This window comes from Patella vulgata, chromosome 2 (genome assembly GCF_932274485.2).
Source record: "Patella vulgata chromosome 2, xgPatVulg1.2, whole genome shotgun sequence".
Taxonomy (NCBI): Eukaryota; Metazoa; Mollusca; class Gastropoda; family Patellidae; genus Patella; species Patella vulgata.
Genome location: NC_065880.2, coordinates 49,767,831 through 49,795,820, shown reverse-complemented (window position 1 = coordinate 49,795,820; position 27,990 = coordinate 49,767,831). Strand labels below are relative to the sequence as shown.

Sequence of the window (27,990 nt, the reverse complement as noted above, 5' to 3'; positions counted from 1 at the left end):
TGGTCTACACCCACGTTTTACGTTCGTTTAAGCTTTTGTTGAGACACGCTTTCACACTTTGTATGGCTATCATGAGAGGACGACCCTATCGATATTCAGCATTCTGGAGACTTTCCAGGGTTATCCGTCCCCCTGTTGCCAAATACCCATATTTCTTCATAATTTTACATTAAATAATGGTGCGTAAAATAACTTGAAATACACATTTATGAGATTTTGAATATATCTTTATTACACATTATGAAGCCTACATGCAGAATGACCGAACTGCAGACCGTAATCTAAATATTCAAAATTATATGATATTATGGCACCATGTAAATTAAGCTAAATTCATGATATATACATATAAATCAAATGTTTCAAAGACATATAAATCAAATGTTTCAAAGACATAACAAATAAATTATTTTAAAAGATTTGACTAGAAAAATAATGTCACTGAATGTTAACCTTTAAGATGTATACACTATATCAGGAATAAATAAATATAATATTTTAGCAAAAATCATAGTAACAACAATAGTGATAATATAATAAGTTTTTTTTATAAATTTCACACTTAAACCAAATTTAATAACAATAGAATTACATGAATATTTTGATTTTTTTTTCTTTTAATCTGGTCTATGACCTCAATTTTTTACTTTTTCAAATGCATTCTATTTTTGAGTCTAGTACAATATAATATAGTGGCAAAAACTGTGTAATGAAATTACTGATACTCTTGCGAGTAAAGCTACGGGTCATGCTGCAAGTATTGCACTTACCAGGAGGATAATAATAACAACAATTCCTCATGAACATTGAGCACCCCTGGACATGTTTCTAAGATACAGGGATAGACAAGTTGTATAGCCAAATGTATAGAGAGAGAGAGAGAGAAATGAGGTTTAACGTCCACTCGACACAAACTAGGTAATTTCTGGACTAACACATGGTTTAATTTTATTTGAATAATTCACTTGCGCGTAGGGGTCTTTAGCAGTGGGAGGAAACCGGAGGACCCGGAGAAAACCCACGAGGTTGGACAGGCCAAATGTATAGATATCCCATTTATGCAACCTGCTTATAATGCACATAATTTACTATAACCCTTGGTACACTACCCAAGTATCAAAAGTTCTAGATGATTGCATACCATAGAAACACAAGAATTATTCAACTGAGAATTTACAAATTTGCACACTGCATAATTAATATAAATAATAGATTGTTATGTATACAAAGTTTCATAAATATATCTTAAATGGTTTATGCTCCGGCCAATAATAATGTAGAGAGTTAAAACTAAGTCAAACTTGTTTTTATTATTGAATCCAAGAAACTTCTAATTACCAGCAGGCACAGCTACTATTAGGTTGATGTTTGTACAAAGTTTCATAAAAATAATTGAACAGTGAATGAGAAATTCTCTGGAAACAAAATCGGGATGAAGGGTTAGACTAACAAAAAGACAGAGTCCTAACTTTGATGGATACAATAATTTCCTTAAGGACCACGCACACAAGAGTACTATGCATTTACAAGTGCCACTAAGCTGACCATCAAAGAAGATAGACTAAATTATATTAGGAAACATTGTAAAGCAAAACTGTGTTCAGATTTTAAAGTCACACTTTTCCATTGACAGTTCTTTAGATAGATGTATATTCTTCAATCTACCAGAAAAAAGGCTGTAAAATGCCCATCAGAAAAGAGCATCAGTTGACAAATACGTTGTTGTCAATCTCTTTCATACATGCTTGGTCAACAAATTTCATCAGAAGGGCCGAGACACATTTCAAATAATAATAGATGTATTGTGTGATAGATGATCTAATAGCATATCCCAGCTGATTCTAATGGCGGTATTGGCAATAACCCTTTTATGCAGGTGCAGAAAGTGAAGTTAGAGGTCTACTGTGTGTGGGTGAAATACTCCTGGGTCACTCAGCATTACAGCACTGCTACCAGTCACTCTACAACACTGAAACAATCTATATATTGTTGTTTTATTTGTGCAGTTGATGATTTGTGTGAATAGTTATGTCCATTGATAGCAGGCAAAATGTTGATCTACAGTTGATAGTGTCATGTTTCTGGTCTAAGGTCCATGTTCAGATTGGCACTACTATTATTCTCATACCCCCATGAACATCAATCACCAAAAACTATTTCAGATTCTAACAATCTTTCAAAGGTATGGTCTTCCAAACTAAACCATTCGTGAACATTTCACAGACAGTGAAACCATCAAACTCATATATTTATATACATGTATTCCTGATGGGGAGGTGGTTCTTTAGCGGTCCTAGTGATAATATACTGGGCAAATGAAAAAAATCTTCAACTACACTTTGATGAAAAAAGGGTATGGATTACTAGCCTTAAAGATGATGTGTTCATCAGATAAACTCTAGCATTTATAACAGTTCTACTGTCAATACATGTATAATCTATCAACACTGAGTATTACAAACATTCCAACACTCTATTTGTCTTATAAAGATTCCAGGAATTTGTTCTGGATATATTACAGCAGTTAACATCTGAACATTTGACATGACTGATAGGATAATGTTACTGGTGATACTTTAAAACCTGAAATTACAAATATACACAGTGTCATTACAACAATTATAATTGTAATCCCCAATTTTACCAATAGTATTCTGACTGTTTGACTCGCATTTGGGAATCTTTCATTAGTCCAAAATCATTACCTACCCTTTTATGTCTAGGCTGATAACCAATAAAGACTTAATTGACAAGAACCTATTATTTGTTGTTAGTTTTTGAGAATTACCACACAGATTTTCTTCTTGTAATAATCCACTAAATAATAATTAATAATGAGGTTTTATATAGCATCTTCTTCATGTTGACCTGTGTTGACACATGTTCAAAATGCTTTAGTAATGACTCTACTGGTAACGCTGTCGAAACAGGGAAGTCTTTAGTGTGGATTTAAATTGAATAAAAGTCTATAAATATGAAGAATGTGGGGATCCTTCGGGACTAAATCTTATGAAATTGTATAGCCATTTGTTGAAAAAGCCCCTAAGTGTGAATCCATCTCAATTTAAAATGGTTCAAATATTATGATTTATGTCTCTGTCGGGATCAGTCGTGAAAAGTTCAATTATTTATATGTTAATACTTCTACTCAGAGTATACGGCACAGGCTACTTCTGAATAGGATAATAGATGCCATTTCTCTTGGGAGGACTTACTAAATTGAACAATAGTGGGATCATAATCTGTTATATAAATGATCAAATTTCATTTTGGTGCGGTAAAAATAGTTTTCACTTGGATTTGAGTGTACATATTTTTATAAGGCGTATAAGGACCAGAATGGTTTTTCGGTTTAAACGAAGGTGATGATCTACTTGGAATCAGAACAAACGCTTTCTGATTGGCAGATTATACTCCGGTAATGTTTCCGATGTAAAATCTATCTGAGTTGTTTCGGTAAGGGATCTACCTCTCCCTAGGTAATGTTTGACTCTGGGTTCGGTTTCTCGTTGAGGTATCATAAGGTTTGTCATTGAGTCAGCGCCCACAAGCAATTGTGGACGACAGACGGACGGACGGGGGCAACGACAATATACAACCACATTTCAATGTGGGCGTATAAAATTTGAACCATGACCTAGTTTGTGTCGAGTGGACTTTAAACCCCATCTCTCTGTCTCATGAACGAAACTAGTCACTTTATGGGATGACTACTCGCCACTCACAGATTTCTAATTTTGATTAAAAGTCTGTTGATTCTTGATCTGTTGTGTAAGTTCATTCCATAATCTTGGACCAGCTGAACTGAAGGACCTATACCCATATGATTAACAGTCAACCCATACAAAGGCTAGGGCAAGAGTCAGAAACATTTCATGAACAATTGGTAGTTGTTTGAAGTCTGATTTCATTTTTTGTTATTTTCAACCTAACTGAAAGCTTTTGTCAAAATTTTCCGTAAACAGCAAGTTTAATCGAACAAGAAATGAGCAAGGCATTCGTTGATACAGAAATCTGTAACCTAAAATACTCTTTCATTTCATTTAATACATAGGGCAAAGTTATACCTGTTAAATTTAAAATCAATGACAATAAATCACATAGAGCAATTGTACAATAAAGAATATGTTTTTAGCTACTAAAATCAAAATTTAAAACAAAACTTTTTAGACTTGGACTTAGTACATATACCGTATTCTGAACATAATTCAATATAAGGTCAATAAGTTTGGTTACAATTATCCTTACCTTCATCAATAGGAAGCGAGGTCTGATCTATCTGCAATAATTTAATTATTTCAGCAAAATACTGAAAATATAACAGTTTATCTAATATATCTAATTTATTACTATAAGAACCCTGTTGGGTGTGATCACTTGTGGGAGGTTGGATGGCTGAATGGTTAGCACATGCACACTGTACCATAAAGTCTGTCATTGAGTCATCTGGCGTGGTTTCGATTCCCCAGTTGTACGTGACAAGGAGTAGGCTCGCCTCATGTCCAACCTCGTGGGTTTTCCCCGGGTCCTCCGGTTTCCTCCCACTGTTAAAGACCCCTATGCACAAGCAAATTATGGAAATTAAAATGAACCATAAATATGTTAGTCCGGAAATGACCTAGTTTGTGTCGAGTGGACGTTATTAAACCCCATTTCTCTCTCTCTCTTCATCACTCGGTCATGGACTCAAGTGCAAAAGAATCAGTTATCTAATTTTCGTATGTGTTTATTGGATTTATAGTAGTATTAGTACTCATTATTACATCTTAATGTATACAATGGGTCAATTTGATGTCTTCACTTGATAACTAGAGTTAATCATGCGAATGATATATATATCAGAAATGTTAGCATGCTTTACATCATTTCAAAATATTGAAATTCCAAACCTCTCAGAATAACAAAAGAAAGCGAGTTGATAACACCAGTTCATGTTGTGTAAATATATCCATGTTTAACACAACCTCAACAACACAGTCCTTAACTCGAATTGATTTCAAATACAGAGGGGGTCTGAGGTTAAGTTAGCACAGCGTTACACTAGTGCTACACTGATCTAACTGGTGTTGAACACTATACCACATTAACCCAGGAGTTCAAGTGACCCAATGACACGGTACATGAATAACAATACATGTATATGCCAAATGGACAAATATCTGTATGTTTTAACTTACTTTTAACATAATATATGAATACTTTATGAACTTTCAACATAATATATGAATACTTTATGAGCATTATCAAAAAGTGAGTAAACTTTCAGTTCAAGGGATAAAAGTGTTTTAATGCCAAGGCCATGGTTAAATAAAACAAATTTATATAAATATATAAATTATTAATGGGGTTCTTTATTAGGTGTGATGCAATAGAAAAAAAAGAGGTTTAACAAAAGGCAATTATAAACTAGTAACTGACATTAACAGATGTGCATTAATTCAGATTAAATAGATGAAAGTCTCTAAAATCAAGCTTTCATTCACTCATCTGTCGACAAAGACTTAAATTAAACATGTGGTGAGGAAAGGTTTGAACCAAATTTTAAAAAATTGTTCTTAAAATTAAATGCATTTGCATTTATTGTCATTAACCCTTTTACAAACTAACAGTCAAACATCATGTCACCTTCAACTTTGAGTAGGAGTTTATATAGATATATTTGTTGTTTTAAGCATGTTATGTTAATTTAACTACTGTGTAGAGAATAAAAAACACAATACTTTTAAATCAAATTACTTCATGCTGAGTGTTTGAAGTATTGACAGGAAATAAAGTAAATAGTCTTGATTTTCTAGGACTATTATTTTGATAAAAAATAAAGTCTAGAATTTCCATTTTAAATCTAAAATATTGTATGGTGTGAATGTTCTAATCCATTCAATATCTAAGCCAATTGATAGACTATAGAGTTGACTATGGGCTTGTGATAGGAATAAATGTCTCAATAATATTTTATATAACATTTGAAGTCAAAAAAATAAATGCAATAGGCAGATATAGCTCTTGCATTTATATGCATCTTTAAAGGGTCAATTATCTTAATTCTGGAAGTAAAAATGAAGTGACCAGCTCTGTTTATTGTTTGAATTTCTCGTTCTCCTTAGAAAACATGGCAATTTAGAGCCCCATTCTTTCTATTTTGGGCATCTCTTAACGATAAATGTTTTAAACAATTCGGGAAAATATTTACACTAGAATGATTATGGAGGAACTTCTACTCTCTTCAGTACATCTCTTTGGTCACCCAAGAAATATTTGTATACATAATTTGTAAAATGAAATAAATCAATGTTATAGTATGAGAATGCAAATTACCTCTATAATAGGTGAATCCCCCTCATGTATACCAAGTTTAGTAATAAAACCTTTAACAGAATTACAGTATTGTTGTTTATGGCATGCTACACTGGAATGACTGAAATAAAAACATTAGTTAGTAATGAGTGTCAGACACAAGGTAGGCTATACCTATAGTTTCCCAAAAACCACTCAGTATCATTTATCTTATTTGTAAGGAGAGGTTTCTTGCTATACCAATATATAAACTGATTGTTTTGGCAATAACCTTTTTCTTTTTTTATTTTCACAGAAAGATTTTAAAAATTATTTTTAATTTCTTTGTGCATAAAGCATGGTGTACATCGACATGGTGACGCAAATGATCATTAAAATTTGCAGTTGATTTACGCATTGAGTGTACATCGACACTTCTACCTACAACTGGTAGCAACTTGCAGGTTGCTCAATTCAATGCACTTACATCAATATTGGTAAAACAGAAAAACAAGTTCATGTGATTTTTCAGCTGTCGAGAAATATCAATTTTGTCTTTATGATAAGCTGTATAGTATTTTTAATATGAACTGATTTAACCCTTTCAGTGATAATTAAGTTTTTTGTACCATATAATGCTAGAGATAAAATAAGCAAAATATGACATTGCTTACCGCAGGTAAAACGAGATGTATATTATTAATAAAAAAAAAAGAGATTTTGAATCAAATTCCATGAAAAACATTCTTGTGGGGATAATAGGACCAAATTTGCCCCCAAAAATATTACATGCTCTGGTCATGTGACCTGGTGGCCATTTTGGATTTTCAGAATTTAGTCATTCAAATCCAATTTTCACCAAATATTTAACAGAATCATGTTTTTATCTGACAGTCTTTTACTGTTTTAGCTAAAGGTAAATCAGTAAGCCTATATAATTATATGAAAAGCCACTTTAAAAAAATACAGTTTTTTCCTTTTTTTTATCATACGTGTCTTGTTTTGAAATTAGTCTTGCTTGACCAGTCTACCGACCGTTCTCCGTCTGATTGACAGGCCAGGAAAATCAAGACTACTTTTTTTACGAAACATAACATAAGGCTGGAACAAGATATTGAATTTAGAAACACACATGTTAGGCAACTTAACAATTGTTTTAAGAACCTTGTAAAAGTAAAATGAAACTACTGCTAGTTGCTATTATCATGTTCTTGCCTTACTCGAGTGTTTCATAGATATTATTTGAACTAAACCAAAAGATCCCGCTCCTAACGGTATAGTTAATGATAAAGCAATGATAAACATAATTTCTGAAGCTGCAGTAACAACCAAAAATCTTAATAAAATAAAACCAAGTACGAACAATCCAAACCATTAGACAAAATTCGAAGTCCTAAAAAAACATGTATAGGCAAAATAGTGTAATAAGGCAAAATAGTGTAATCAGCATATGGACTGTTCACCATGTACAAAATACACGACAAACAGTGGTAACAGGTGTCCGGAAGAGTAAGCTTACCCTGCCTGACAACAATAGATTTTTTTATGGCTTTAATAGTTGAAAGTGTGTAGAGAATTTCATGTACGATTGCTATTTATAGATTTATAGATGCTTGTGCTGAGTGCTATCGCACTGCATGACTGGCCAGAAATCACTTTGAGACAAGCCACTGAGATCAACTTTCAGTAGGGAAAATTTTGGATGCATGGGGCACCCTACTAATTGCCGGAAATATAGAAGATGAGCAACTAGTAGCAACTGGTTGTCAACTGGCAATTTTCCAGACGCACGTATCCATACATCGACACAATCTGGTAATTGATGATTGTATCCTCTCAGATGCGGCAAGTTGCTCCCCAGTAGCAAGTGTAGATGCATACAAATTCAACTTACTGACTAATGATATTTGTCGAACCCAGACAAAAGGAATGATAAAATATAAATGCTTTAGCAGCTATCTCCATGAACCAGCTAAAATATAAATAACATACATAATATAAATATCTATTCTATATTAATTATTAGCAATCAACAAAATGTACCCACCAGCAACATTTTGAAGGGTGACTTTTAGGGAACAATAACAATACATAAAATTGTTGAGTTGATAGAGTTTCTCCTTATGATTATCAACACAAAATCTGCCATTTTACAAGGCTTCTATGACAGGGGCAGTAACACAATGACCCACTCTGGATTTCGATAGGGTTAAATAATTCTGACCCGAGAATGCTTAAGGGCGTTGAGAAGTCTAAAATGTACATTTTAAAGCTAGCACTGTAATTTTTGTTGATAAGATATGACATTTTTTGTTGTTTTGGGTGCTAAACTACATATTAATCACCCAAAAAATACAAATTTTATTTACCAACTATGTTCCAAACTTGGCCCAAAAGCATGATAATAAAGGGTGCTGATAAAAACAAAAGTCAAATTTTTTCAGTTATGCCTGCATGGATTTTCATCAAATTTGGCATGAACAATGCTAATTTCAAGTCCAAAAAAGCTGCTTGACAATTCTTAGCTATAGGCTGTGGTTTGTCTGGTATACATGGAAAACGCAAAAAAACAATGAGTTTTCATGGAAATTATATTAGTACATGCTAAAATGAGATATTGATAAACACTCCAGTAGATGGAATATAGAAGTTATAAGCTACATTTCAACACAAAAAATGTTGTAAAATATCAGGGGCCTGTTTCACGAAATGTTAACTAAGGATAAAATCCAAATTTTAGTAGATACTTAAATTTTGATTGGCTAAGGACTAAAATCAATCTAATATTATCCAATCAAATGATTAAAATTTGGATTTTATCTTAGTTAAAATTTCGTGAAACAGGCCCCTGCTCAAAGTATTTTAAAATCCTTGTTCATTATTTACCTTCAAACAAGATTTTGTAATTTTGGGTTAATTCTTTGAATACGTCCAAGTTTTAAAGTACAACAATTCAGACGTAAAAAGTAAATATTTAATTCAGTGCACTACTCCGCCGCTCTAAAAATCATTTTATACATTCAAAAATGGCAACCTTCGACCATCAAAAAATGAAATTCAGACATGTTCCAGTCGCGATAGATGGTAGGCCTGGATAATTACGTCTTAGAGGGAATTCCTTCTGATGTCATATCTAGACAGACTTCAATGATCAAATGTGAAACTGCTGCTGGACACGACCATGATTGTTTACAGCAGATGACGTGAACAGTGCATACGATGTCATAATTTATTCAAGTACAGATCTAGGTTGGTGAAATCTTCGCATTGCTATAAATAGCTTTTTTCTTTCTGCTTGTACATCCATTATTACAAAACAAACGGTCAGACTTATTTGTCCTCTGGGTTATTTTACACATGGAACAAGTGTGCAAAGTCTTAATAAGATTGGTGTTGAAAAGTTAGTCCGTATCTTAGACTACTCAATGCTCTTAAAATAATTGTGCATGGACCAGGTTTAGACATTATACACCCACATAAAATGTGAGCATAAAATAAAATATAAATTGAACTGTTTTCCTTCATTTGATCAACCCATAGGTCAATTACTTACCAATGAGTAAAAGCTATAAAATCTGCATCTGTTTTAAAACATTTCTTTTTAGATATTATACTATGTATTAGAGTACCCTGAAGATAGAAATATTGAGATTGATTCATTCATTATTCAAATATATGCATTACATAAATTATACATACTCAATACATAGTAGGGCTAGGCAGAACAATTTGTCAGCGTGCAGAGCACTTCACAAGGTAAGATATTAGAATTAGAATAAATTAAATGAAAAGGGTATATTTAGATAATTAAATTAAAGAAACAAAAACTTTAAATGGGCTATTTGAAAACAGAGTCTAAACAGTGACAATATTGATGTCAAATTTTTATAATATGAAATGTTATGTGGTAGAACAAAAACTTCAATGGGCTATTTGAAAACAGAGTTTAAATAGTGAAAATATTGATGTCAAATTTTTATAATATGAAATGTTATGTGGTAGAACCATATATCAATAATGAACAATTTTCTTTGATAGCACAATTTGTGTGTCATTCTTAAAAGGTATATATAAATATTTATAAATGTATGTATATATTTTTTTACCTGATATGTTGGAGCTATTATTACTTTCTTATCTACATCTATTATACTACAATATTTCTGAAATACAAAAACTCTAAATTACTATATGTAAATAAATGAAATGAAATAGGGTTTAACGTCCTACTTTTTTGCTCCAACTGGATTAACGAAAACAGGTGTATGCCATAAAGTGTACTATGAAGAATATTTTGTCTGGACAGCGTGCTACGACCTAGTCTTTTTTGAAAATTCCAACTGTCAAGAGTTCATTTAAGTTCACGTAAATGTGTACACAGTATCTTGGTTTCTCATACCATCCGAATGACTACACAGTCACCTGGACAAGCAGTTCGTCCAGCATCACTGATCAGGTGGAATGCCGGAAAATCCTGAGGAACATTCTCGGTCAACACCCGAGACCATTGGTAGCGAGCCAGCATCTTACTAAATCAAAGCTTAAATTATTGTTTCACATAATCATCAAAATGTACACTTTACTTTCAACAATTAGATTTCTAGAATTAATGATACCAAGCAAACAAATAAAATTTAAAAAATCTAAGTAAATACTAACTTTAACAACTGATTCTATAGAACGTTTTTCTGTTCTACATACACCAGCTATTTTAATTCTAGGTAAGTCTGTTAATCTAAACGGCTTAGATGACCATTCTACTATAGCATGGTGTTTTCTAAATACAAAGCATAAATACAATTATAAGACAATCTTGAATAGAATCTCATAAAATCCATAACAAACCACTTGTTGAATCTTACTTGTGCAGCTGGCAGCCATCTCACAAAAATGAAAAGTCAACCGTTTTTATAATCCCAGTGCGCCGATCACATCATTTAAAAGGATATCTAAACTAACAAAATATGTGAAATGGGCAGATTGCTTATGTAGGTACTTCATCAAACATTACACTATTTCAATGCCCACATAATTATCTTATGCATAAAATGTCAGTGTTACCATATAAAATTGTTTAACAATATCCTGATTATAAATAACATTTTTAGTAATCTTTGTCTCCCTGAAATACATCTTGGCTTATACGAATCACATGACCACCTATCTAAAATTAATAATCCTAACCAAATACTATTCCTGAATCATGCAATCATATTAACAAAATACTAAAATATTAAAATCAAAATTATCAAAAAAACTTGCATGTAAAGAAAGTTACTTATCGTTTCTTTTAATAAGAGCAAATTGAGAATTTAATTTAAACAAGGATTCTTGTGAAAAATGGAAATACTTAACAAAGATCATCGACCACAGTAAATTATAAATACGCTAATATTGATAACTATGAATGAAACTGTTGTTGTATGTATAAATATGTTTATTTTATATATTATATGTATATTGGAACTATTGTATCTTGGGAAAAAAATATATAAATTTGCTGATCAGTGCTAGTACATGTATATAAGAGTAAGTATCCTTGAAGAAAGTAAAAATAAGCCATACCTTCTGTGATTAGGAAGAAAAAGACATAATGCTGTGACTAGTTTAATGACTTCCATTTCATGTTTAGCTTGACCTACAACCAATACTAATCTACCAGTCAATATACTGTATATAATATGTTGTATATTATTATACTTATTTAATACTTGTAATACACCAATACCTAGACAAATATAACATTATACAATATTACAATCTACCAAATGACTATAATGTACTTGTCTCAGCATATTAATGGGAAACCATCTCCAAATATGGTTTTACAAATATGGAGGGAATCGTATACACCTTCATAATAAGCATTTCTTTTTCAGAAGACAATACCAGTCTTTGAAGTATTTTTATATTTAATTCATTGTCTAGTATTGAATGTAAATTAGTTTTATCAACATACAAATTGAAGTATAATGAGCTTGTCAGGCAGTCTAAATAAACATGGTCTAAGCATGGTTCAAAAAAATAAATTTTTGATTTTGTGTGCAGCTAATTTTTAAACAGTGACTGACTGTTCCATTCATAACATACCAGCCAGTGGTATGTCAGTTGTTAATATAAAAAAATAATTTTATCACAGGTTGTACATGCAAATGCTTGAAATTATTTTAATATTGAAATATTAATACAAAGCTAGGTTGCCAGGCAACAAAACATACACCCACAGCAGCTAAATTGTCTGAGCCGTCCAAAACGGTTGTCATATATTTATTCTTTTGTAGGTAATGGGGGGCATTTACAAGACAATTTCATCAGATCAGATTATAATTTTCGTCATTTGAGGGTTCACAAGGTTCTCCAAATGCGCACAAGGGTCTTGACCCTGGAAGCAATTTACTGCAAGTTTTGAAATTCGATAGGTATTTTCATTTCACTAATTTGAATGGTGCATATTAATTTTATATACATGTAGATCGGTTGATAACCTTTGTTGTTAGAGTCTTCACAGGATTCAACAAAGTGAAACAAGGGCCATAACTCTAGACGTTATTAATGGAAATTGTTGAAATTTAATAGACTTCTTTCTTTTACTAATTCAAATGATGCATATAAATTTTATACAGATTAGATAACAACTTTTGTTCTAGAACATTCATAAGTTCCAACAAAGTGAAACAAGGGCCATACCTCCAGAATAAATTAACAGAAATTATTGAAATTAAATACACTGTAACTAACAGTGTACTCCAGTATCATTTAATCTTGTGTATCTAGTACTAATATTTCTCACATTCGTTTAATATTAAATTTTTGTTTAAATTTTATTTAAAATCACCCTAAATCATCTAACTTGTACTTGTTTCCAGTTTAAAGCTGACTGATTAACTTTGGTAACGAGTGTCCAATTTACAAGTATTTAATTTCCTGACCACTGTTTAAAAATTAATCATTATACATCAATAATCAATTGGGTTACGCAGCTTGAAATGTGATAAGAGGATACTAAAAATAAAGAAAAGGTAAGTGTTACCTGAACTGTCATATCGTAAATTAAAAAGTAAATCACCAACAGTATAAATTCCACCTCTAGGTTTTCTGTATACAAATATAGAAAGTTAATTAAATTCTACAGTGTTATTTTTTAATCAACACGTGAAATAAATTAATCAGTTTATGTGCAGTCATAATCTTGTCAGTTATAGCACAAGTGCCTTAAACATGAAAAATCTTTTTCAAAAATAACATTAAACTACAACTAAGTATACTGTCTAACATCTTACATTCTTGTTTTTAAGCGAGATTATCAAATTCAGGGGCAAGTAACTCATCTGAAACTGACTCTCTATCAAGGTGAGAAACCAATCTGATTAAAATACAGATTTATATTTAATTTTTTTTTTTTTACACTTCCGATGGCCTACACTACGTGAAGATTTTGCCAGTTATACTGGAAGGTCAAGTCAGGGGTTGTATGAGCGGCTTTTGACCCTATGACGTCAGGCATTGATTAATCAATCAGCATTGACCTTTCTAGTGGTTTACCCACAGATCCGTGCATCGCACACCAAGAAATCGCCGTAACAGATGGTTTCATTGGCTAATCCCGAACGCAGGTTATATAACAACTCGTCCAGATCCTTGTGTAGTACAGACAAAAAAAAAAAAACAAAAAAAAAACCCCACAAAATTTTGAACTACAAAAAACAAAACGAAATAGGATCTGTGAGAAACACACTGCTAACGAAAGGTTGGATCAAAGTCCACTACAAGACATTTCATCAACCACAATACTCACTAATTCTTACTTTCTTAAATAGCAATTCATCATTCTATCTCACATCAGTATTCAATAGTAAAAGCACAACATAAACATTGTTTTTAAAGCATCAATATGATTATAATTTAATAATCTTGCACTAGTATAGTAATTTGGGGTAAATCTTTGGTTTCCTAATATTATACATGTTGACTGAATTACACAGGACCTTCAATTATACAAGATGTATTCTTTATACACACAAAAAAAAAAGATTATGTTTTTAGACAATATGAAACCAGACAGTGATCAGTAATAATGTAATAATCATTACCTGATTAATCTTGTCCCTTCACTGCTGGGAGTTGTATCTGTGAAATAAAAAAAACAAAAACATTTGTTTGGAAACAAAAGAATTGGATCGTGTAGCATTTTTTCAAGAAAATTTTTGAGACCCATATATATGGAATTGTTTTTATTTATGTTAATGTGTGCAATGATAGGGTAGTAATTTTGCCCTGCTTGTGGCATTTCCACACAGTCAACAATGAATTCCAACTATAAGGGGATCTTTTACATGTACTACAAATGTGTAAAAGGGACTAGGTGTTTTATCACAATCAAACGACTATTCTTGCCATTCCAGAAAGTATTACAGCTGATTTGTGAAATCTTGTAAGTTATTGTCAGCCACACAGAGATTCGAAACCTGTTTTAGGAAGACATTTATATTTACTCTCAAAACATTAATGAATAATTTAATAAGGGAGCATGAATAAGGATTACAAGTTAACTGAAATCTCAGTTATGCAAACTATAATGGTATCAATAGGAGGCATAACCTCATGTCAGATTTCAGATGCACTATAAATTCTTAATTACATTACATAATATTATCTTATATATATGAAATGAGCTACATGCCAGTAGTATCATCTGGTTCTGAGTATTGTCGTAGTAAATTTTCATCACTGGATGGTGGATCTATATATACACCATTAATCATCTGGCCTGTATCCGGTGTACTATCTACAGATGAGTCTGTTAATTTAGAATCACTTTCTGATGTATTTTGACTTTCACTGTTACAAGTAGTTATTGTGATTCCTGATTCTGTTGTTATCACACTGTTGTTATCTTGTAGATCACTAGTGTATTCCAGGCTACTTGTTTCAACATTATCCAGTGTTATGCCTTCATTGATTGTTTTGTCAGGTGTTTTCATTGGAGAATTGGAGCATGATTCATACACACTAGGCATGGTGTCTGACTCTGTCATTGAACTACTACCACTCAGGTTACTATCAGCTCTAACAACACTTGGTGAAGTTTTATCAACATCAAATGGTGGTGTAAACAGGGTATCATCATCACAAAATCTACAACATATAAAAGCTGACAAATCTTTCTATCAGACGAAAAGATAACAAGTTTTAATAAAACATTATGCTTTTTTGTAGTACACATTTTCCCCCTCCATTTTTATTGCATTGTTCTCCAGATACAGTCTTCTATTTTTATTTATAACATGCTTGTGTATAAGAAGACTTCAAAGAAAATCATTTAACCTTCTTTACTATAGACATCATAACACAAGACTTTCACTTCAAAATTTTGCCAGTGACACTTTTAACCTATTTTGTTAACATATGCATTTATTTATTTATTCTTCAAGTAAAGGTCACAACATGACAACAATAAATATAGATAAATAAGAACTATGTGCTGCATCGTATGATCTGGAAAGCAACAACAATAAATATAGATATATATATGAAATAAGAACTATGTGCTTCATTGTATGATTGGGATGTGAAACGAGACGAGAATGACAGGTATGGTGTCATGAGGATGGCAAGATAATTATTCCAAAGAATATTATATTTTTAACATTATTGTCTTTAAAATTCTAATTTTGTGGCATGTACATTGACTGACAGATATGTTCTCCAGCCGGTCAAAGTCACAGCTAGTCAAACAAAGCTTGCCAAATATGAATGAAATGAAAGCATATATCAAATGCTTACTGTTTATTTTGTAGAAATATGAAAGGACTTTCACATGATATAAAAATTATAACTTAGATATAAGTTTGAAAGTATAAATCACATAATACACTTGCAAATGTAAGCTGCAAATGTAATGGCCAGGGCCGTAACTAGCTCAGAGCAATGAGCGGGGCGGGAAGTGTTCTCAGGGGTGCTGTAAAATTGACGGACAATGGATATCTATTGTTTTTATGGTCGACAATTTTTTTACGGGCCTGGTAATGGCTTTTATTCTCGCTAAGTCCAATGTACATTTTATTTTAAATAGAACGCAAAACAACTTTACACTTGAAAACCTTGTTAAGCTCAGTTTATTTATACAGTAAATATCAACTAACTACCACCAGTAACAGGATGATTTAATCTTGGCTGCTTCTCTTAAAAAAAACACTGAATGTGCTCGGGACCTATACGTCAATGTACATGCCATAAAACAGGTAAATTTCACCAGGAATTAATACTATCTACTATATATGTGTACATACCCTTCTGAGGCTAGCATAAAACTGTCATTAGATTGAGCTGATGTTAATGAACTTTCACTGACTACAGATTTAAACGAACCAACAGAACCTTCTAGAGTGTCAATCTGTAATAAAAGCAATGAGCAATAATATATTAATTGAAAATTTTTAAATAGTATTTTTAAAATTTATTAAGTAGATAAAAGTTTGAATAACCTTCCATAAAATAATAGAATCACAATGTAAATTATATACTTACTGAAGACCATTTCTGTAATAATTCTGCTGGAAAAGACAAAGCTGGGCAATCAGCTGGTCGACTGGAAACAAAATATAAATATCTATTGATCTGTGGCACTTGGAAGCTGTGGAGGTTGTGGCTCATGATTAGTGACATTATGAGAGATAAAATATTTCTTAAATCTCAGGCCAAGATTCAGTTAAAAAGCTACTGGGAATGATGTTTACTCGTCCCTGAACTGATTCATAAATCTGCCAAAATAAAACTGGCTTCAGTCAATTCTTAATTCTTGGGCGAAAGACGTCCTAACCAGAAACAATATTGTTGTATTGTCAATATACCGGTATATCCTATGTTCTTTAATACAACTATACATTTTGATAAGTGTGTTGATAATACTTACAGTGATAAACCTGACAAAAAGTTATGTGTTATACATTGTCCACATGACAAAACTGATGTTGAAGGATCTGTGCAGAAAAAACACAAAAATTGTAATTAATGTAAAGAATAACATTTGTTGCTGATAAATCAGTTGTGGAGTTTAGGATAAGGCAATTCTTAACTCTGTCAGTGCATAACTGATGAGTTGTTTCTAGGCCGACACCTAGAACCATTCAAGATCATTTACAGGATTAGTTATATTGCTATATCTGGACAATCAAAAATGTGTGCTACTTAATGCTGACTGAATTGTTGGCCGCACTTGACACTGTAGACGACACCACCCTACTAAACCGACTTCGACTTTTCATATCACTGGAACTGTGTTTCAGTTTATATGGTTGTATATATCAGTCGAACACAATGTGTTAGTGTCACCGGATGTTTCTCTCAAAAATCGCAATATGGTGTTTCACAAGGCTCTGTTTTGGGGCCAGTGTTATTTATATTGACCCTATTGATTTATTAAATAAAAGACCAATATTTTCTGCAAATTTTCGAAGAGTTTTATGGGTCATGTAATCGGTTAATCAGATTTCATGTGAAGTGAATTTCGAGATACTAGGCAGTACTATAAATATACCTAATCACTAAGAGTATTAGAAATGAATATGTATTTATAACAGAAAATGTAAACATCATGTCAGAGGTTAAAAATTGGCAGAATTAATTTATTTTGGTTATTTATTAACATTGAATCATTCATAGAATTAATTAAGATTATTAACATTAAATTTCACATGGACAATTAACAGATATGAATTACAAATCCATGGCACATATTTTTAAAACTTTTAACCTGTCCAAAAATGACTGTAGTGTGTGTGTTTTGTTCATATTTATTGGGCCTATAAGTTAATGTTAGGACCTATAACTTTCATGAATTGGATCGACCAGCGGGTCCTGCTGGCTTAAAACTTTTCTTGTCAAATTGTAAACACTGTTTTGGACCAACTCTTCAGCATGTACGTATCTCCGCAGGGAATAAATGTTTGACATAATGGTTTATCTCTCAGTTCGGAATTACTTTTATTTAATCCATATGCCCAAAATCAGTTTGAAAATAAAGGCTTAACATCAAAAGGTGCATTGATGATATGAAACTTTGGGTGACTGCTAACTTTCGAACTGAATGGTGAGAAAATCGAATACCTAGTCACTGGATCAAATTTTAAGTCAAAAGTTATTTTATTCACATGATTGTTATATTTACCTATTTTTATTTCTTTTTTTATGTTTTTGTATTTTATTCTGTTCTTATATTATCCACATTCATAATCATTGACTACTCCTATGTTGTCACTTTTTGGGATAAAAGATGCGCTATACAAGTACATACTTTTTATAATAAATAAATGATAATATTAGTATGTAATATAATATTTACCTAATAAGGAAGTTTCTTCTCTTTCTAACTCTAAAATCATTGCTTCTCTTTTAAAATGCTGAAAGTATTGCATTTTTTAATTACTTTATCATTTTAACAATATCATTTCACATAACTGAAAATATAGAGAACTTATATATAAGTATTTTCAGAATTGTTGATCAAGAAAAAATACTTGAGTCATTTAGATGACAAACACACAAATCATGAATAAATCCAGTAGTTGTTATCTACAGAATTGTCTTGTTAGGTATTATGTCCACTGTAAAAACCGAACAATTTGCTATCATTCTAGCTACTGACCTCATAAATCCATCGCATCTTCTTCATTCCCTCCTTAGCACCCCATGAACATAGTTCATGCAGACCTCTTAAAGTCCTATCAAATTTCTTTTTTTTCTTCATCTCTACCAGTTTAGGCTTTAAATAAAATTGTAAAATACTGTACCATACATTATATGCATTATGAGCATAGGTAGATAAATCCACAGTTCTAAAGCAATTGCATGATATATATCATGAAAATCCAAGGTTCACTCATAGGTATTGTAAAGCAAGGGTATTGTTATATGTGAATGTGATGATGTAAAGTTATTATATATTGTTATAAGGAAAGATGTAAAGTAAATGTGAATGTAATGATGTGGAGTACATTTGAATGTAATGATGTAAAGTGTAATGATGTAAAGTAAATATATTGTTATATGTAAATGTAATGCTATATGTAAATGTGATAATGTAAAGTAAATGTGTTGATGTATGTTAAGTAATGATCTAATGTTAATGTACTGATGTAAATTGTTGCATATTAGGTGCAGTGTTGTGAATGAAGTGTTGTAAATGAAGTGCATTGTTGTAAATGAAGTGCATTGTTGTAAATTAAATGCATTCTTGTAAATGCAGTACAGTAAACCTTGCATAAGTTGGATTCGTATAAGTCGGATCTTCGCTCAAGTTGGAGAAAATCGTTTGGACCCTATGATCCTGCATGTTTTTCTTATTAAATTTCTGCGCGTAAGTTGGATTTCCTAAGTCGGATCTTTGCTCAACTCCGATCAAAATGTTCGGTCCATTTGATCTAATTCCGGCTTTTTTCCTTCGCCTAAATCAGATTGGCAGTATGTTCACAACATGCTGTTAAAAATATGTCTCCCTCCGCAAACGGCCTGGCTGATGCCATTGAAATCCAAATACAGGGCAGCGCAAAAATTTGAGCAACTCGGCCATATAAGACGAAACGAAATTGGAATTTTTGAAAAAATTTGATTGGGACTGACACATGAGCGTTCCGCAGTAAAAAGTTGCCCAGTAAAATTGACTGGGAACCAATTTTATTTCAACAAGGATTCAATAGGACGTTCCTGAACATACAGGGCGATAATGAGACCTACGCTCAGAGCTGAACTAGGTCTTCGGCTAACTCGGATCTTTGCATAACTCAGATAAAATTGGTCAGCCCATTTAGATCCGACTTATGCGAAGTTTACTGTATATAGTTGTGACGTAAATGTATTGTAAAGTAAATAAATTAACTTAAATTAAATGTATTCTTGCAACTAAATGCACTGTTGCTTGCTTTTTAGTGATGTGGTAAAGTCAAGGCATTTTTTGTATGTGTAAACGTATAGTTTAAAGTGAATATATTAATGTAAATTAGCAAAGTAAATGCATTTGAGTAAAGTAAAATCTTAAAGTTACAATTTCATATTTTCTAAGAAAGTCAAAACATAATTATTTCTATGTCTTTTGCTCAATAGGTTGTCAACTCACTATTATACGATCATAGGTGTCATTCTCACACTTAAAACTCATTTACACCGGAAATAATAATACAGTTACCTCCCTTGTTTTCTATTCTCCACCATGGAGTAGCTATCCTCAAACGTTTGAATTTGAAGAGGAAAATGATGTTTTTGCAAATTTCTGAACTGGCAATAGTGAATTATAGGATTAATAGGATTATTCTTTAACAAGGTAGGACTGTTTATAGATACCATCTATTTTAAGGCTTTATTTTAATAAATTTTAAAAATATAACGTAAAAATATGAAATTGCAACTTTAAATAAATGTATTGGCATAGATTTGAGATAAACTGTAAATTAAATGAGGTTTAACATCCTACTTTTCTGCACCGACTGGGCTAATGAAGATGGGTCTAAATTAAATCTACTGGTGTAAAGTATAATGTGCAACCTTCATTTGTCTGTATGTCAAACAACGTAGGTAGATAGATATTTATTATTACTTACTGAATATGCATGAATTTTTTCAAACAAATGAAGGGGATTATCAGGAGCATCATTAAAAGACCCATCTGGAAAAAGAAAACATTCATCATTATTCATCAACATCTACATAAAATTAAATACCCCTAGATAGACTTAGTATTATTCTTAAAAGGTGTAACAATTTAAGCTGTTTTAAAATTAGTTGACCTTTGCTATTGTTGGACTTAAAACTATGTGTCAGGCTGTTTGCCTTGATTAAGGAGAAATCTGATGTCCCACTTTCATTACAAATTAAATGTTTGTACTTACATTTAGATGCTGGTTGATCACCATGTTCTGTAAACCACTGTTCTTGTAAACTCAAACTATCTAATTTATCTTTTTTATTAGATTCTCGCCATGCCCTTGATTCTAATGTATGAAACCTACTTTCTAGTCGCTTATCATTCTAAAAAATAAAACCCCATAAAATATTCTAATATATAAACATTAAGGATTGTATTGGTGCTTTGGGATTGAGGCAGGGGACATCAGTCTTACAGTTCACCTGTTTAGATTAAATTGTCTAAGGAACACCTTTCAGACCTCTCATTGTTAAATTCAAATAAAGGGAATGGTGCACTGAGGCTTTAAATACCCTCTAGATAAAATTATCAACATACTAGTAATGGTCTCAGAATATCAAGAATATCTCTTATTTCAGCTAATGATGATTGTATGTGTTGTAGATCTTTATAAATAGCTTCTTCGGTACATCCTTGCTCAGGCATAGGCTTGTTAAAACGTCCTATCAGAACACCTTAATAAAAGAAATAAAATTATATTATTTATTAATGTCTTCTGTAAGTGTGAATTATTTTACAACTTCCATGACTAATATGATTAATCAATTCATACGCAACTATATGTTGCTCAATCTGAGGTGCACAGAACAGTGGGTAACCCACTAGAGACATCAACACCGATTGGTTAATCAAATGTCTGACGTCATAGGGTTAAAGGCCACTCGTGTATGACCTCTGATGTGACCTTCCACTACCACTGGTCAGATCTTCATGTAGTAGAGGCCATCGAAAGTATAAAAAAAATGAATTTTAATCAGATTGTATATGTTGCTTGATATCTAGAAATGATATTTTCAATGTGACCTTCCACTACCACTGGTCAGATCTTCATGTAGTAGAGGCCATCGAAAGTATAAAAAAAATGAATTTTAATCAGATTGTATATGTTGCTTGATATCTAGAAATGACATTTTCAATGCAATTTTGTTTTATCAACCTTTTGTGTATTCTAAGTCTTTAGAGTAGCGTTCTAAGTCTTTTACAAAACACATTCTGTTGCCATACTTGAAAAACTGAGCCACCTGTAAAGACACAAAAAAAACAAATTTTGAATGATGGCATCACGAACAGCTACACCAACAGATTCTATGTTTCAAAATTTTCATTTCAGACCCGAAAAAACCCATTGTACACATTTATTTATTAGTTTGAAGGTTTGTGAAATATAATAGATTTTAATCAGTCTCCATTTACTTAGTTTGATATCATTGATCAGATCAATAAAATATTACCTTCCGAAATTGTGAAGAAAACTCTTCATAGAAATTCACTAACTTTCTAAAATTAAAACAAAAGATATTTGAAATAAGAAATGTAGAACAATGTTACAATGTAGTGAAATGGAGTAATAAATAATTTAATATTACAGATTTCTTGTGACACAGAAGATAACAAAAATAATGTATCTGCTTTAATCAAATACATATAATATATATATGCTAACCTTTCTTCTTTAGTAACATAAGCCATACAGAACGGTCGTACAAATCCTCTAGCTTCATGATCATACAATGCAAAATGATGCACCTAAAACATGAAATGAAATGGGGTTTAACGTCCTACTGTTCTGCTCTGACTGGGCTAACGAAGACGGCCATACACCATACAGTGTGCTATGGGGGAAATTTTGTCGTGCAGTAGCACTATGGTCTACTCTTATATCGAATTCCAACTGCCAGGGGATCTTTTACGTGTACGCCAATGTATACACGGGTGCTTGGTTATTCGTCCCATCCAAATGACTAGACAGCTGTCCTTGTCAGCCCTCCGTGCTGCATCACTGACAAGGGGACATAACACATACAATGCAAGATAAGATAAGATACTAAAGAATTATAAATTTCTTTATTTATCATAAGATAAGACACCTTTAAGCAGAATTTCCATGGTTTCTATTACTGAGTGAACCAAGGTGAATATATCATATTTTTAAATTTTTGGTTTCTTCTACCAAACTGAAAATACCTCATAAAAGCTGCCACTTTAATTGACTGTTTTAGAATACAATATTTTATACTTACAAAGGCACACACTTGAAATTCTCCGGAATCTGTTAATATAACTTGAGTATCTTCTGATATACTAAATCCACTAAAAATCAAATATATTACAAGTTCTTTGACAGTATAAGCTTATCGGGTTAGTGTTTAGACAGTTACTTTAGGCTTATCCATAACTTAACTTTAAAGTTTCAATTTTGGGGGTAAAGGATAAAGATTTTGGAACCTTTTTATCCCATATTAAATTCTTAACCTCATTGACAAGTATATAAATTTCAGATGATTTTTACTAAAGGATAAAGATTTTAGAATGTTCTATCCTCAAATTCTTAACCTCATTGACAAGTATACCAATTTCATATTAGTTTTGCACGATTTTGACTTGATTATTGACATGCTTCTCATGTTTTTTTAAGTATCTAAATATAATACGAACAGAAGTCTGGTTACTAAACACAGCACAAGTCTGAGCACCAATTAGGAAAATTCTATAATTATTGTACAGGGAAAAATTAACATAAGAAACTTACGTTGTACTTGTTTGATGATCAACTGCCATAATTTTAACAGAGAAAGCATTATGGTCAAAACCATGTCCACCATCACTAGGAATTGTCAACTTAAAATGTAAAATTTAAAACATTAGGTCAATATTCTAACTTGGGCATCTACATGAAAACAAGTCATGTCACTTACATTTTAGCAATACAACTTCAATTTTTCAAATATTTTACCAAACATAACAATTCTAATTGTAACTTATAGGTCAACTAAGGTACCATGGACTGCCAATGTAGCATACTGTATCTTTGTAATATGTACATGGGGTAAGTATGAGCAGAGAATTGTGCTTTATTTTAGACCTCTATGAGAATTAAAAATAAAAATCACTATTATCAGATATATAATGTATATATAAGGGGGGTGTACAAGAAATATATATTTTACGGTTCTCTTGTAGTTTTGGGAAGAGAAGTGCAGCAGAAATATAAACATGTGACCTTAGATGTTGTGGTGTGTTTGATATCTCTGGGCTCCTTTATGTGCAGTATCGGGATAGATTTCAAATCACATAAAAAAAAATTATGTCCAAAAGATTGAAAATTGTCAAATCTTTCGTGTATGTCATATGTTATGAAAATTCATAACAATGATCATGGATCTCCATTAATTAGTTAGTGAATAAAATTGAATGGTTTTTTTTAAACAGTTATTGTCCTTTGAATAAATTTCCTATCATTGGAACTGCAGATAAACAAAACAAGGTGGTCCCACACATTCTGTCTTTAACAACAACATGCAAATAGCTTTTGTTTACCAAAGGTTTGGGTCCCTCTATCTCTGAGAATTCTGCTATAATAATAAAATCTTCATGTGTTCCGTATTTGCTATTTTGTTCATTACGCCATGGATTAGCAGCATTAAATGTTGGTAATAAATAAGATGGTGGATAAGACATATTTCCATCTCCTTCAACAGCCTCAGTCTGACCAAAATAACTGGCTACCTGAGCATATTCTCCAAACATGTTTAATGGTATTCATATGGAATCTGGAATTTACGAGGAAATATCACTGATTAAATATTTAAATTTAAGAGACCAAATATTATTACACAGGACTAATCATCTTAAGTTAATTGTGCCATATGAATTAGTAGCGTGCTGAAAGCACCTGCAGTGCAGATTATTGTAGGCCTAGCTAATAGAGGCAGTAAAAAGTTGCCCATTAAAATTGACTGGGAACGCTTTTAATGTTGACAAGGATTCAATAGGACGGTTCCTGTGACCTGAACCTAGGCTACATGGCTACAGTACAGGGCGAGTGTAATGAGACATACGTTCTATACTATTCAAAAAAAGTAGGGGATATTTGATTTTGGGGGCATAATACTAAAATATGCAAATGACTACGAAAAAAGTCACTATAGAACCTAACAGAAGAAACATTTCCAGTTACATGTGACGCCCAAACGCACCAATAGCTACCGCATGGAATGCAGGTGATGCTTGGGATCATCATGGGGGTCCAACCCAAGATTTGCACGACTCTGACTTTGAATGTTACAGTCATTGTGGCATTGAATTCCAGGGTGGAAACATCAGTTTAATTGTTTTAGTGACCAGAAAACAAATTTTGATATGCGTCGGCTTACCCAAAATGAAAGGTTACGTGCCCTTGGCATGCTACAGATCGGCACAACACAGGCGGTTGTGGCGAGGACGATGAATGTTTCTCAGTCTGTCATAAGCAGGCTATGGTCCAGATACCGTGATACACAATCTGTACAGGACAGACCACGCTCAGGTCGACCAAGGGCGACAACTCAAGCCCAGGATCGATTTATCCGTACCTTGGCCTTGAGAAATCGTGTCATCACAGCCAATCAGATCAGCGCTCGTCTTCAAACAGACACTGGTGTGAGAGTGAGTGGCCAGACGATTCGGAATCGACTGCATAGGGGTCACCTTCGCGCCCGACGTCCTCGCGTGATCCCTTGTTTGAGAGATCATCACATTCAGGCAAGACGTCGTTGGTGTAGGGATCGTCAACACTGGGATAATCGACGCTGGAGCAATGTGATGTTTTCAGATGAGTCAAGGTTCACTGTTGATTTTTTGGACAGACGTAGGAGGGTGTGGCGTCGTCGAAACGAGCGCTTCCAAGACGTTAACGTCATCAGACATGATCGATTTGGGGGTGGTTCTGTTATGGTGTGGGGAGGCATCACTGTTGCTGGAAGAACGGCTTTACATGTTGTTGCAGGGCGTGTTACAGGCCAGTACTACCGGGACAACATCTTGGCAGTCCATGTTGTGCCGTTCGCACGACGTCATGGCCGCCGTTTCATCTTCCAGGATGACAACGCAAGATGTCACAGGGCCAGGATCGTTACAGGTTACCTCCAACAACAGAACATCACCACATTACCTTGGCCAGCACTGAGTCCCGACCTCTCCCCCATCGAGCATGTCTGGGACATGCTTGGATAGAGGTTACGTCAACGTCAACAACGTCCTGCCAATGTCCAAGAACTTGCTGCTGCGTTGCAACAGGAATGGGACAATCTGGACCAAAATGACCTTAGACGTCTCATTAGGAGTATGCCACGTCGGATCAATGCTTGTTTGGCAAACAGAGGAGGATTTACCCGTTACTGACTTGGTTGTGATGCTGTGGTAACTTTGCTGTTTGACCCCGGGTATCATTTTACCCTTATAATGGTCAGTCTGTGCCTTACTTAGTCTAACGTTCATTTGGAATAAATCGATGAATGTGAACTTCATTTCATTTTGTCATTTGTTTCTTCGTCAGTTTCATTAGGTGACTTTAATAACACTTAAAAATCAAATATCCCCTACTTTTTTTGAATAGTATATATATATTATCATGTCACATTAGTTATATGACCATCTATGTGTCTTGCATTATTCTTATTTCTAAAATAACAAACTGAAAATACATGTTCTTAGAATTACTGGATATTCTAATTTGAAAATACTGGGAGCTGGATCTGAGACATGTCACATGTACAACTTGTAGTGGGCTAGTTACAATAAAATGCCTGCGTCTGCTGGCTCCCAAAATTTAACAGTCGTCCATGATACGGTTATGCATTTCGGAGTAATGTATGATAGATCTTTAAAAATGTAATGTTAACATCATCTTATATAGATAGTCACATCTACACGAAACGTACATTTATACACTCTTCATAGCAGAAGTGGCCTATGAAAAAGATACTAGACAGTCTAAAATAATGTTTCGTGAAGAAGGATCATAACAGATCAAAGCGCCACCTGTCTGTATAAAAGTTTTGGACATGGATCAGCCTGCAGTGAACGGTATACTTGATTGTTTCTCATCGCTTTTAAAAAACTTTACTGCAAATACAGATTACGTGAACCGATTTAACCCACGTCAACTAAATAAAAGAAACCAACATTCGATGATAATCGCCAAATTCTTTATTATATCTCCACTGATACGAGATTTATTTCAATGTTCGACTTTCGTCGATGGTGGCCACGTTTCGTGTTTATTTTAACTGATCTAGTTTGCGGACTTGGACTTTAATGAAGACCGGAATGTCTGAACGACAATGGGGGCTAATTTGGCCAACGTAATCAACAAAGACCGAGTATTTTAGATGGCAAAGGATGTGGACTGTCAGAAACGGTATTTCTATCTTCGACTTTCGGTCGATGCTGGTCATGATTCGTGTTGGTTTTTACTACTAGTCTAGTTAGTAGTTTGCGGACTTGGACTTTAAAGAAGACCGTAGGGCCTATGTATTTCCCGAACGCCAATTTGATGGGGGCTAATTTGACCAAAGTTTAAATAACCTTTTAAAGGCCGAGTATTTTCGATGGCAAAGGATGGACTGTCACAAATCTTGAAAAAGATTTAATTTGCTCGGTGTTTGGTTGAATTTTTTCCGGCAGCTGTCTAGCCGTTGTTCAGATGGTACGAAAAACCGAGGTCCCGTGTAGCCTAGGCCTACACATTGGTGTGCACGTAAATGATCCCTTGGCAGTTTGATATAGAAGTAGGTTGTAGCACCACTGTCCCGGCAGTATTTCCCTCATAGCACACTCAGGCCCGTAACTGGGACGGGGGAGGGGGTGCAAAAAGTCCCCCCCCCCCCCGTGAAAATGTCGACCATAAAAAACAATAGATATACATTGTCCGTCAATTTTACAGCACCCCTGAGAACACTTCCCACCTAATAACAAGCTTTATAGAATACTAAACTTCATTTCAGATACACACCAATTCAATCTCTAATGGATAAACAAGCACA

The 27,990-nt window shown here is 33.2% G+C and overlaps 1 protein-coding gene across 1 annotated transcript; it reads right to left on the bottom strand.

Annotated features, from left to right (window-relative positions):
• Positions 1–212: 212 nt before the first annotated feature.
• On the bottom strand, positions 213–27,000 carry LOC126810021 (guanine nucleotide exchange protein SMCR8). The gene is made up of 26 exons (XM_050534932.2): positions 26,887–27,000; positions 24,506–24,738; positions 23,718–23,806; positions 23,209–23,278; positions 22,632–22,714; positions 22,420–22,465; positions 22,125–22,209; positions 21,506–21,642; positions 21,153–21,291; positions 20,865–20,929; positions 18,917–19,033; positions 18,614–18,671; positions 17,186–17,252; positions 16,801–16,861; positions 16,563–16,666; positions 14,954–15,408; positions 14,364–14,400; positions 13,304–13,368; positions 11,839–12,001; positions 10,933–11,050; positions 10,380–10,436; positions 9,827–9,903; positions 8,168–8,245; positions 6,316–6,415; positions 4,249–4,309; positions 213–2,583 (listed from the first exon to the last, which is right to left on the bottom strand). Exons 2-26 carry the CDS (start codon positions 24,713–24,715, stop codon positions 2,525–2,527), a joined length of 2,601 nt encoding a protein of 866 aa, XP_050390889.1. The 5' UTR covers positions 24,716–24,738; positions 26,887–27,000; the 3' UTR covers positions 213–2,524.
• Positions 27,001–27,990: the final 990 nt, after the last annotated feature.